This window comes from Pithys albifrons, chromosome 5 (genome assembly GCF_047495875.1).
Source record: "Pithys albifrons albifrons isolate INPA30051 chromosome 5, PitAlb_v1, whole genome shotgun sequence".
Taxonomy (NCBI): Eukaryota; Metazoa; Chordata; class Aves; order Passeriformes; family Thamnophilidae; genus Pithys; species Pithys albifrons.
This window is the reverse complement of record NC_092462.1, coordinates 57,060,209-57,073,233: the sequence shown is the minus strand read 5'-3', so window position 1 is coordinate 57,073,233 and position 13,025 is coordinate 57,060,209. Positions and strand designations below refer to the sequence as shown.

Genomic DNA, 13,025 nt, shown 5'->3' with positions numbered 1-13,025 from the left:
GGCGGAGCTGGGAGGCGATGGGGATGCGCACCGTCCCGAGCGTGTCGTGGCCGCTCCTGCCCGCAAGGTGCGACACAGCTGGGGCGGCGCTCGGGGCGTGTTCCATAGGACCGACCCCGCAGCCGGGGCCGCGGCCCCGCCCCCGGCCCGGCCCCCCCGGCTCCCCTCCCGGCCCTGTCCCGCCGCCTCCGCTCCGGGGCCGCCGCGCCGCTGGGGGCGCTGCCGGGCGCAGGCGGGGCCGTGGCTCAGGCGGGGCCGGGGCGGAGCGGCGATGGCAGAGGGGTGCTCGCAGCGCGGCGGGCTCGCTCTGGTCGGGCCGGCGGCCGGCGCACCCACCTGCCCGCACGGTGAGCCCCGCGGGCGGGGGGCACCTCCCTGCGCTCCCGGCCGCGCTGGCGTTGCTGCAGCTGCGGCAGTGCCGAGGCTGCGGGCGGTGAAGCGCTCCGGCTGCTGTCCCTCGTGTCAGCGTCTCGTCGCGTTTGTCCCCAGGTCCCACGCTTCTGTTCGTGAAGTTCAGCCAAGGGAAAGAGGAAGGAAGAAGGTTCTATGCTTGTTCAGCTTGTAGGGATAGAAAAGATTGTAACTTTTTTCAGTGGGAAGATGAGAAGGTAAGACAGCATTGCTTAAGACTGTGCTGAAGGCTCGGGACTGCGCAGGGGATCCCAGGGCTCGAACAGCTCTCCAGTGGGGAAAGGCATGGAGGGCTGCGGCTGTGCAGCCTGGAGAAGGGAAGGCTCCAGAGAGACCTTTTACAGCAGCCTTTCAGTACCAAAAGTAAGCTGGAGAGGGACTTTGTTAAGGGCATGTAGCAGTAGGACAAGGGGTGATAACTTTAAACTGAAAGAAGCCAGGTTTGGATTAGATATCAGGAAGAAATTCTTTACTGAGAGGGTAGTGAGGCACTGGAACAGATTGCCCAGAGAATTCGTGGATGCTCCATCCCTAGAAGTGTTCAGGGACAGGGATGGGCCTTTGAACAACATGGTCTAGTGGAAGGTGTCCCTGCCCATGTCAGGACAGTTAGAGCTAGATGATCTTTAAGGTCCTTTCCAACCCAAACAATTCTATGATTCTATGAAATATTAGGGATTTTTAAAATCTATTTAACAATTTAAAAACCATATTTTGGTCTAGAAATCTGTGGCAATTTTCATCTTCTAAACTTTATCTAGTAGTTTGTAGTAAGCAGGGCACTCATTTCTGTCAGGGGAACATGTTACAAGTGTAACTTTCAAGGAAGGCTGTGTACATTTTGAGCAAAACTGTCATTTGTTACTGTATTGCCAAAACACAGGTATTCAAGGTAATAAGTTTGCCAACGCAATTTTGAACAAAATAGGATGCTTCTGATCCCAAGATGCTCTCATCTCCCATAATTAGGACAGAGAAAATCTGTTGTATGCAAACAATGGGGGGTACAGAATGCTGAAGTGGTGAGGTTCAGATGATGGTCAGTAGTCTCAGAATATTTGTGGTAATGTCTCGTCATCTGAAGACCTTTGATCACAGAATTTTGTGGGATAGCGAAATTGGGATTGATATGTATTCACACAGAGCTTACCATGTTTTTGTCCTGTATGTTTTGTGTTACTTTTTCTGTTTCCTAAATGAGCATCTTGTGTTGTAGTCATTGTCTTCAGCAGATTGGCAGGCTGCAATTTAATGGGGTTCATGACTGTTTTTTTGCTGTGCTGGTTACTACTGAATAGTTATATAAGGAGAAAATGAGGTGGTTGGTCACTGGGTTGGGTAGATTTAAATGAGATTCCTGGTGAAATGTCATTTCGAATGTCACTTGTATCGTGGTGTCTTTTGTTCTATTAAATTTTGCTGTCTCCTTCATTAAACAAAACAGTTTCAGAAGTTTTGTGCAACTGTCTTGAAACTCTGTTACATGTGAAACCATGAGTATGTTTTGTGGGAACAAAGTAGAAGACTCAAGAGAAGAGTGTGAGAGACTGAAATTTGAAAAGTTAATGACTCAGGCACAGGTCAAAACAAAGAACTGTCATGCTTTGAAATGATCACATGCAAAAGACTTCGGCAACATTTCTGCTGTCAGCAGTTTTTTAGGATCAGATCATAGTTCTTCAGAGGGAGCACAGCTGCTGGAACACATCAGTGGAAAAGATAGCTCTTTCTGTCTTCATCACAGTGACGTTTTGAGTTTTTCCCTGAGTGTTACATGTGCTAGAAGAATGAAATCTATTTTTTTTTTACACAGTTCAAGTGAGAGACTGCTATTTTGCAGTGTGCCCCTGTGCTGCAGTCATGCTTGTTCTGAAACAAGCCAAGGAATGTGATCGTTTTTCCTTGCAGAATAACTAAAACATGAGACCTTTGATGCACCCCTTTTGTTTAATGTTGAGTTTTCATGTAAACACAGAGCAATAGCTGTTCATTTTGTAACTTTTTATATACACAAATTTTACAGGTATCACACACCAGGCTTGCAGCACGTGAAGAGTATAACAGAAGTCATCAGCCTTCTTTCACACACAGGCAGAATGTGGAAAGGTATTGTTATGCTTATTTTCTTAAGTAAAAATGAAGTAATAGAATTTTAGGTACTCTGACTGGATGGAGAGCAGATATTTCAAGATTCTTTAAAATATGGAAATGTGGCAGAGGGATTTGGTTGTCTGCAATGGGAAAATATTGTGAAACAACTAATTAGAGCAATGAAACAAACTAAATTTCAGTCCAGGAATTAAGTGGGTTTTGGATGGGGTTTTTTGTATATATAGTTCTTGTGTTAGGGCTCATAATGTGGCAACAACAGAGCGGTAGCAGTTTCAGTTAAAAAAATTATTACTGACTTTAGTGTGCAAAAGCAGCAGGCTTAACATTGTGAAAGGAAGCAAAGGTAGCACAATAACAAAATTCTGAATTTTGTGTATAAACATACAGGACTTCGCTGGTGGTTAATGGAATCTTCTCTCTCTAATCCAGTTATTTTGTAGGAACTCACAGTATATTTGGCTACTTTATATTACATGCATTTCACAGGGTCTTTTTAATATTTTTTCATAAATAATACTTCATTCACATGTGGAGTTTTACAGGAGCAGTGTAAACTGTGTTGTCTGTTTACATGTCTAAACACTTAAAAATATGAAACCCCCTCCATAGCTCTGCTTCCTGTCTTTTATAGAGGCTTTTTGCAAAGTTTGTCCCCTACTGTCTTTTGTATTTAAAGGTACAAGAGTTTTGTTCAGCTCCCACTATCAAAGAGAAGGTTTTGCCAGGAATGCCAGCAATTACTCTTGCCAGCAGAATGGGAAAAACACTCAGATCACCAGTTCCTGTGTGACATCTCCACTGCCCAGTTGAAAAGTCCCAGTCAACTTCTGTATCCACTGGAAAATAAAAAAACAAATGCACAGTATTTATTTGCAGACAGAACCTGCCAGTTTCTACTTAATCTTCTTACTGATTTAGGATTCAGACGAGTACTCTCTGTTGGAACACCCAGGTACGTCAGTGAGAATTGTTACAATTTCAAATAATATTTCTCTCTCAAAACTGTGCAGCTTACTAATGATTACATAGTCATTCTCCCATAATAATAAAACCATGTTTTAACTGGTTGGGATTATCCAGCCACCTAGTGGGGTCTTGCTTTGAGCTAATAAGATACAGGATAAGACTGTAGCAGCATTGCAAATAAAACACACACATACAAGCTTCAGATCTCCTGCTTTGTTTCTTACTGAAGTGACTGAATTTCTTTGCCTTTGTTTGATGGGGTTTTTTTGTGCAAGGTGATTCAGTAGGTTTCACTGAGTTTTCATCTTTTAAGACTAACTTGTTTTTCTGACTTTGAGTATCAGACAAATGGAATCACCCAAATTTGGGTTACTGCATTTTCTCTGTTTGGTCTTAGGTTTTAGTAAAGTACCAGGTATTCTTGTCTTGCAAGATCATTTCTGAAACCAGTGATTATGTTTTAAATTTTTTTGCTCCAATTGTACTTCAGGCTTCATGAATTGATCCAGTCAAAAGCATCACAAGAAGATTTCAGGGTTAGAAGCCTTCTACTGGATATTGATTTCAGGTAGGTTTTAACATTTATCTGTCTGAAGAATATGTACAAAGATTCGTGGTTTTACTGCTTTAAAAGATAACTTAGTGGTTGTTTCCCCTTTCTTGTCTCTGCATCTTAGTTCATGCACATATACACGCATGATATCCAGTTTAGGAGAAGTAATAATACTTAATAATTCTTCGGTGTAGGTATGTGTTGTCAGTAATCAGAAGCCAAAGATGTTTTTCTTAAGGCCTGTTTTCATTCTAAATGACCTTTAGGACGTGCAAGAAGTTGTTTATATTTTTCTACTATGTCACGACCCGCTCCTGGGAAGGGGAGAGGGGTAACCCGGGTTGTTACTAATTATTCCCTTTGGAGTGGATTAAAGTGAAACGACACTATATAAGCGGTGTTTATTTAACAATTCCATATAGTGTGACATAGAAAATAACCTTAGTGGGGACGGGAAAGATGCACAGGGGGAAGAAAGACAGGAGAACAGTAACAGCAAGGAAAAAGAAGAGATGAGAGAAGGTCAGAATGGAAAGGTTACACAGTCACCACCTTAGGGATCCAGCCTTGTATCTCAGCAGTCCTGCAGGCGGCGGGGGTGAGGAACAGAGCCCAAATTCCCAAAGTTACCAGTCCATTTTTATACCCTCAGCATGCCTTTTACACCTCCCCCGAGACAGGGGGTTGTTTTCCATGAAGCAGTGTCGCCAGCCGGGCTGTGAACCCCCATAGGGCAGGACAATGGCTCTTCTTGCCTCTTCAGGGCTCCACACCTTTAGCACTGGAGGAAGGGATGGGTCCAACTGCCCATCAGGGGTATAATGCACAAGTCAAAAGCCTGTGAAGTCTCTTAGAATGCATAAATCATTAACAGTTTCAGTCTCTGACATACTACTATTAAAAACTTTTTTTACAGGTATTCACAATTTTACACAGAGGATGAATTCTGCCACTACAACATGTTTAATCATTACTTTTTTGGTGGAGAGGTAAGGCCAAATATTTATTGAGTGCTTTTGTAAAGGTGATGATGTAAAATTTTGTAACAAAGCCATGGCTAGTCTAGTAGAAAACATCATGAGAAAAAATGGTAAACAGTACTGAAAATCAAAGAATGACAGTGTCTCTTCAGTAATTCTCTTCTGCTTGATTCAAACTTAAAGTTGGCTATTACATTTGTGCCAACTAATGTTGCTTACACACCTTAGCTGCTGCTTTTATTAAAATGACAGTTTGGTGTAAGTTCTTGCCTAAGTATTCATTACCCCTGTTCTTGAGTTGCTACAACAGAATTCATGGTTTTATTCCCAGCCTGTACAAACCCAGGGAATACTACAGGACTTGATCTCCGGTACTCGGAGTGGGAGGGAAGACAAGTGTTTTATGCTTTATTCCAGAAAAGCAAGATCAAAATGTTAACTTTGTTGTCATAAAATGAGGTGGAGTTACTGTAACGGTTAAAGAAAATGCTGATTTTCTTCTTTCTTTTTAAATGTCACATGGAGTGCTTAATTTTGCAGTTAGGAAATCTGCTGCTGTAGTAGGACATCTGTTGTAGCCTTGTGAGAGAATCACAGCTTAATTCAAGTTTGAACATTAATTTCAAACACTTATCCCAATAATATACTCGCTCCTTGCACTTCTTTTGCCATTAATAAGCCACTGGTTATTTGCATAAACATGTTTTTGGCAGTACTGTTCACAGCACGTAGGTAATTTTCAGATTTTCCTATTCTAAAGGCTACATTTTAAGGGAATCTTGAAAACAAAACAAATCATTTAGAATTAAATGGAAAGATGGTCTGAAAACCTGAGCTTTAAAATTTTTTTTAATGCATCCCTGTATTCAAGTTTTATATTTTTCAATTAAAACAAAAGACTGTTCATCAACATTATAAATATTGTAGTGTTCTTTTCAAGGTATGCAAAGATGACACCTGTAATGACACTGTTCTGCAGTGTATTCAAGGTCTGAATTGCAGAACTTTCAAATGCATATTAATGTTAAAAATCTGATTCTGAAATGCAATAGCATCTAAGTAACAGATGATAGAAAACTGCAAGATGGCAATGAATACACAGCTTTTTACATTTCCTTTAATAATAGAAGCCATGTTGGATTGCTACAATTTGAATACTATGTATTTTATAACCAGTGTAGACTGAATTGGTTTTCGGTGAACTCTGTTTTGTCCTACTGCTGTGATAATGCTTTGCAGAATGAAACTATAAGTTAAATTGCATGAATAAAATGTATTCTGAGCCTGAACTTTGTTTTCTCACTATGAATAACATCTTTTTTTCTGAGGTAAATTTAGTATCCTTAGGAAGAAGACCGTCTTAGGAAGCTTGGACTGCATCTGCCCTTGATACATTAACTGAAAAGGGCATTTGTTTTCAGTGCTTCAAATCCAGTGGTGTGGTTTTGTTTGGGTTTTTTCTTTGTTTGTTTTGTTTTTTAAATGCTACACAAGAGGAAATTCACCTCCACGAGAAGAAAAAAGTCACCTCTTCAGTGCTGAAATTTCTACAGGGATCATTTTACTGCTGACAACAATGTTTTTACATTTCTCTAATCTGTATTCTGGAAATTAACCTTTGTTTCCCACAGGCTGCACGTGACACTTGTAGGAAATTCTTGGATGAAGATAATGGTGAAAAAGTCATTATGGTAACTGATCCCCCATTTGGAGGTTTAGTGGAAGCACTGGCTTCTAGTTTTAAAAAACTGATGGAAATGTGGAAGGAGACAGGAAAACCAGGTATGTATTACAGCCAGATAGATGGGTTAATCACTATAAGAAAAATACCTCTTTGAAATAAATCTGTGATTTTTGCTCTCAGGTGAATGTGAGCACACTCATGATATGATTTCTAAAGATGAACTACCATATTTACTCCCCTGATTTTTTTAGTTTAATAATGCCCAATTCTCTAAATCTGTCTTAGAAGCCTTTACCATTCTTTTCCAAATCTACTTTGCCATTAAAATGGACTTAAAAGGTAGATAAACATAAGCTATCAAACCAGTACCATTTCTTACTAGGTGGGTAACGACAGTCGTTAGTTACCTGGCACTTAGAGCTACAAATATATAAAATATGCCAAAACTCTGTTGCCTTCAGGAACTAGTTCTTATGCCCAGCATGGCATACATCTCCGTGTTTATGTATTCAGAATGTTTACTATAAATTTCTCATGTTTCATGTACCTTGTTTTTCTGTTATGTACATCGAAACCTTTTCATTACTAGGTCATGACAATAAAGAGATGCCCATGTTCTGGATATTTCCATACTTCTTTGAGTGTCGTATTCTTGACTGTTTCCCAAGCTTCAATATGATGGATTACCAGGTATGGCTGAACCCAGTGAATCCACTAAATGTCAGTTTTGTGCAATGTGAACAGGAATATGAATGAAAGCAGATACAGTGGTAGCACTTGTCTATAGATGAGCCATGTCCTTGAACTTTGACCATGTTAGAGACACTGCAAACCCTACGGTGTTCATGTGAAGCCTGAATTCTGTATTTCTGTTAGTCAGACCTTTCATACCTTCATCACATTCCTGCAATTTATTATGTATCTTTGTATAAATGTGAACCTTTTGTAAAGTACATATAAAGATAATAAATACGTAAATAGCTCTGCCTTGTGCCTAGCATTCAGTTTTAGACTCTCTTTTATTGTTTTATTTTTCTAGGTAGACTATGATAATCATGCTCTGTATAAGCATGGCAAGACAGGACGCAGACAGTCTCCTGTCCGTATCTTCACAAATCTTACCCCAAGTGTGATTGTGCTTCCTGTAGAAGAGGGTTATAGGTAAGATGTTTAAGTAACTGGAAGAGTGTCTTTGTAATTAGGGCATAGAGTCTCTAAAGGAGTTTGGAATGGTGCTGTTCAGTATTGCCTTGCCTAACTAGGATGCCAGGCTCAAGAGCATTTTTCTGGCTCATTCCAAAGTTGAGCGTTACATACTGTCGTAGGTTTGTAATGTGTAGGAGAGCTGAGCACCTTAAAAGAAGTTCGTATTTTCCAGTATGGAATGATGAGATGCCTCAGCTTGTCTGTAGGATATGTTACATATAGCTACAAGAGAAATTTACAGCTATGTCTGATAATCAGACTTGTTGAGACAGTGGTTCAAAAATGGACCTTAAGGGAAGCATCAAGGACAGAGAAATGAATTTAGTTTCTTTTACTACTAATAGTGTTGATAATTTGAATTCAAGCATCTGAATTTTCCTATGTGGATGTGTCTAAACAGCCTAAATATCATTTATGCATCAAAATAATCTTTAATTCAACAAAGTGATTTTACAGTCCTTATACTTATTGTTAAGCTTGTGTAAAATTGTTTTGTGAGCAAATATGGACGAGTACAATTTTTTTCCAGGTTTTGCACTATATGTCAACGATATGTTAGCTCAGGTAACCAGCACTGTGAGATATGCAATTCATGTACGTCAAAAGTAAGTATTTTCACTTCTTTCTGAATGGCAGTTTTACCAGTAGTGAGATAGCAACCTCTGTAATATTTGCTCTGGTAAAAACCTATTCTGATACCAAGTTCCATGGGAAACTCCCATGAGTTCAGTTTTGTAGACTTATTATTACCTTCACAGGACATCTTTAATAACCCACTGGGAATTAATTTCTGCTTCCTTGATTCCTTTGTGTTGTAAAGAGGATAAGAAAAGTTTGCTACGTGCCACTCACACCATAACTTATTCACTAATGGTCTGTTGACACATGTATTTTTTCTTATGGTGTGAAATTTTAGAACTTGCTAATTTTAAAATGCTGCCCTTTTGCTGTGGTTGTCACAGATTCTCAAGACTGTTGTTTCTGAGTTATAGTCCTTCCTTCCTACAGAGAACTTGTTTATCTAAGCAGTGGGGTCCATATGTCAGCCATTTAGTTTTAAGATAGAATCAGTATGGGGGGGGTTAATAAAAAACCCATTTATTTGTGTTTTGTAGGATGGCAGACGATGGAAACATTGTGTTCTTTGCAAAAAATGTGTAAAACCCTGTAAGTACACAAAAAAACTTTTCTAAATAAAAGTACACTTAGGCCAATAAAACTGAGATTACAAACGAGGAGAGAAAATGTAGAAGTAAAATGTAGTAGAAGACATGGAGTGAAGAAAAAATCTCAATTTCACGTACGCTGCTGCATTAATTTGAGCCAATTTGCGCTGTGTGGAAATGTGACAAATTCTTGTGAAGGCACACTAAATTCCATTTATATTTATTACAGGAAAATGGAAGTATTTTCATTTGTCATACAAGTGTTTCTAGATTCTGTAAATTTTTTCATTAGAATTTCATAAATGAATAGGAAATTGCTAAAATATTTGAGAAGGTGTGATAAAACTATGTTTCATGCACAAATTTAGTTGTGTTTATAGCTCTGTTCAAATAGATGAAGCAATAATTCTTTTTTACTGTTACAGAAATCACAATTTGTACATACATCTAACTTCTGGATTAGTTTTCATGTTAAGATCACATAAAAGATAATAGTTCTAATGGCCAAATAATTCACACATAATTGCAGAGTCTATCTAGTGTAGTGCCTGGTTGCATTATGAAATGTCATAAGGGACCAGAAACGGACTACATCCATCTCTACAAAACTAATCTAGAAGTGAAATCCGGGTATTTGCCTATATTTAAAGTTTATTTTTTGAATGATCATTATAAATATTTTCAAGATCATAAATCATGTTACTCATTTTGCAGCTTGGTTTCACTGTAACAGTTGCAACTGCTGTGCTCTTCAGACCCACAGCTGTGAGCAGACTGATGCTGGCTGTTTTGTTTGTGGCAAGGCAGGTCACAAGCGCAGTGCCTGTCCCAGTGTCTCCCACACCAGAACAGCTTGCCAGTAAGTGTGATACTGCATAAATATAATAAAAGATAGCATCCAGATGAGATGAGATCGTATGTCATGGAATTCATTTAGAAGGAGAGGATTTTTGTCTTTAGGTGCTGTTCTCAGTTTTCACTATTGCCCACTTGCTATATTGCCAGGGAGTATATACTGAAGGGAGGATATGATAAAAGGCAGGTCACTTAGTGTAGCTCCCAGTTCTCTGTCTGTGGCTTTTCTTTCAAAACTGGTTTATATGGATTGCAAACTTAGTGACTGGTGCCTAGGAGAGCTCTGTCAAGAAGACTGAAAATTGAAGTAATAAGACACTTTTTATCCCCTTCAAATTCCTCATGACAGATCAGAGAAAAGAGTGCCTATACTGATTTATTGCTTCCTGTTTCTTTTGCTTTGTTCTGGCATATTTTGCTTTTTTCTGTGTGGCATGTCATATTTTTGCAGTAAATCACCATGAATGAGGGTCACATTGAGTACTTTTATTCTTCCATGATTGTCCTTCTGTAATGTACAAAATGACATACTTTATGTATCAGAAGTCCAAACAAATTGTGTATGGTGGTCTTCAGGCAGAACTAACAGAAAAGAGGAAAGGGGATTTGCTAAGAGATGATGCAGCTGTTTCCTCAGTCTTTCCAGTTCAAGATAGTTGACTTGCACTTTTGTAACTTCTCCGAAGTCATAGGTTTGTTTGCGATTCTTGACTTGAATGGCTGTAGTAGTGAAAATGCAAATCTTCCCTCTCAAAAGCTGGATATCTTGTTGCACAGTGAGATTCAGATAATTATCCTCTTGGATCAGTATCAAGAGACTCATCAGATGCCTGCTGGATGGTGGAGGAGTGCAGGTGTATTGCTTTGTGACTTAACTGCAACATTAAAACACGGTTGGTTAGGGAGTAGTAGAGATAAAGGGTAGCAATGTTTTTGTTTTATATCTCTCTTTTAAAAATTCCATCTCTTAATGTTTTGGGGTTTTTTTCTTTGCTTAAAAAAGTAAAAAGGACTCTAAAAGAAATTCATGAAGCCTCATACATTTCTTTTGTGAAGTAAGATACTATTCGGTCAATTGTACCAGAATGATTTAGTCCTTTTAGGTCATCAGCTACTTCTTTTGTTGATTTGTTGTAGAAGATAACTTAGATTTCTATTTCTAGTAAAAAGTTCTGCATGTTTTATTTGTTAAAATTCAAAATTTTGCGATACCAAATATGTCCTTTGTCAGAGACAAAACAATCCGCTTTCTGGTTGTACTTAGGTCCTGTATTGGCAGGAGTCTTACTAATGTTAAACTTCATATACTTTCTTCTAAGCCTTTCTATTATATATTCATGCTTTATATATTCAGCATGAAACTCTGTGTGTGCTTTTTTGTACTTGAGTGAATTTCTTAAATTTTTTATATCCTTTTAAAACTAAATGATGAATAAGTGCATAAATGAAAAATAATTAATGGCAATAAAGTGGACAAACAGTTTTAGGAAGTTGAAATGTCTTAGCATTGTAAGATGGAAGGTTCCTTGTACTTCTTGTGACAGTACTTCACATACTGCCACAATTAGTTCATGTATTTACATGGACAGTTTATTTGAAATACAAGCAAATGTAAAAGTACATTCTCCATTTTATTCTAATCTCTGTGTTCCTTTTTTCTTTACAGAGATGACAAAAAGAAAGGGCACAAAACTCAAAAGGGGGTGAAGATGGGGATCAGTAAAAGATCAGCAATGAAGCGTGCCATATTCTCCAGGAAGAAAGTAAAGAATAAGAAAAAAGAAGCATGACTTTTCTTGCTGTTACATACTTACTGATTTATTTTTTATGGCCAGCCCTTGTTGCCATTTTCCAAAAATGTAAATATTAACATCCAAAGTAAAAGCTGATTGAATTAAAAGTGACAGTTCCTTTCTTATATATCATTACTGGCACAAAACCCCCCAACCTAAGTGAATACCAGAGCCCTTGCCATGTATTTGTATAATGTAACAATTTTGTGTGTTTAGGATTAGCTATTTGTCTGATTTGATGTGAATCTGACGTTCAGGTGAGTACTGCTGAGAGGTGAGGTGCTGGTGGGTCCTGTGGTTTTGTGGTGGGTGTTGGGCGACCTGGGGCAAGGGAGAAAGTTGAGGGTAGGTGACAGAAAGGCACAAATTCCTGGGAATCCAGGCTCTGTAAGTTACAGTCCTCTCAGATAAATGGTTTGGGGGTTTTAAAACATTTCTCTCCAACTGGAAAAGAGGCGAAATGAAAAAACAAAAACCCACCAGTGCTTTGTTTAGTTAGCTCACTAAGTGGGCGGAGCGGGAAGTGCCTGCCCCGCTCCTGTGCCCGCCCCGCCTCCTGTGCCCGCCCCGCTCCTGCTGCCATTCCGCATCCTGTACCCGCCCCGCATCCTGTACCCGCCCCTCATCCTGCTCCCATCCCGCATCCTGTGCCCGCCCCAGGGCCCGCCCCGCTCCTGCGCCCGCCCCGCTTCCTGTGCCAGCCCTGCGTCCTGTGCCAGCCTCGCTCCTGCTGCCATCCCGCATCCTGTACCCGCCCCGCATCCTGCGCCCATCCCACATCCTGTACCCGCCCCGCATCCTGCGCCCAACCCGCATCGTGCCCCCGCCCCTCATCCTGCTCCCATCCCACATCCTGTACCCGCCCCGCATCCTGAGCCCATCCCGCATCCTGTGCCCGCTCCGCTCCTGCGCCCGCCCCGCTCCTGCGCCCACCCCGCCTCCTGTGCCAGCCCCGCCTCCTGTGCCAGCCCCGCCTCCTGTGCCAGCCCCGCCTCCTGTGCCAGCCCCGCCTCCTGTGCCAGCCCCGCCTCCTGCGCCAGCCCCGCCTCCTGCGCCAGCCCCGCCTCCTGCGCCAGCCCCGCCTCCTGCGCCAGCCCCGCCTCCTGTGCCAGCCCCGCCTCCTGCGCCAGCCCCGCCTCCTGCGCCAGCCCCGCCTCCTGTGCCAGCCCCGCCTCCTGTGCCAGCCCCGCCTCCTGTGCCAGCCCCGCCTCCTGCGCCAGCCCCGCCTCCTGCGCCAGCCCCGCCTCCTGTGCCAGCCCCGCCTCCTGTGCCAGCCCCGCTCCGGGCCAGCCCCGCCCC

General features: G+C 41.1%; 2 protein-coding genes across 2 annotated transcripts; one reads left to right on the top strand and one right to left on the bottom strand.

Annotated features, from left to right (window-relative positions):
- The first annotated feature begins 260 nt into the window (after positions 1-260).
- Positions 261-11,833, top strand: ZCCHC4 (zinc finger CCHC-type containing 4). Its single transcript, XM_071556691.1, has 13 exons — positions 261-347; positions 490-608; positions 2,435-2,517; positions 3,200-3,475; positions 3,980-4,057; positions 4,959-5,031; positions 6,654-6,804; positions 7,296-7,396; positions 7,746-7,867; positions 8,442-8,517; positions 9,028-9,079; positions 9,793-9,937; positions 11,600-11,833. The coding sequence occupies exons 1-13, from the start codon at positions 272-274 to the stop codon at positions 11,721-11,723; spliced, it is 1,476 nt and encodes a 491-aa protein (XP_071412792.1). The 5' UTR covers positions 261-271; the 3' UTR covers positions 11,724-11,833.
- Positions 11,834-12,556: 723 nt separating this feature from the next.
- LOC139672659 (paraneoplastic antigen Ma6E-like) lies at positions 12,557-13,003 on the bottom strand (the record flags this gene model as incomplete). The annotated part of the gene is made up of 1 exon (XM_071557104.1): positions 12,557-13,003. A coding segment is annotated over one exon (447 nt), but the record flags the coding sequence as incomplete, so codon positions are not given.
- Between the last annotated feature and the right edge of the window lie 22 nt (positions 13,004-13,025).

What these genes read in the sequence shown, in the direction of transcription:
- ZCCHC4 (XM_071556691.1), top strand. Translation starts at nt 272, where the DNA reads ATGGCAGAGGGGTGCTCGCAGCGCGGCGGGCTCGCTCTGGTCGGGCCG. An exon ending in ATTACTTTTTTGGTGGAGAG is followed by an intron (nt 5,032 to 6,653) that starts GTAAGGCCAAAT and finishes TGTTTCCCACAG; the next exon opens with GCTGCACGTGACACTTGTAG. An exon ending in GAAGGAGACAGGAAAACCAG is followed by an intron (nt 6,805 to 7,295) that starts GTATGTATTACA and finishes TTTCATTACTAG; the next exon opens with GTCATGACAATAAAGAGATG.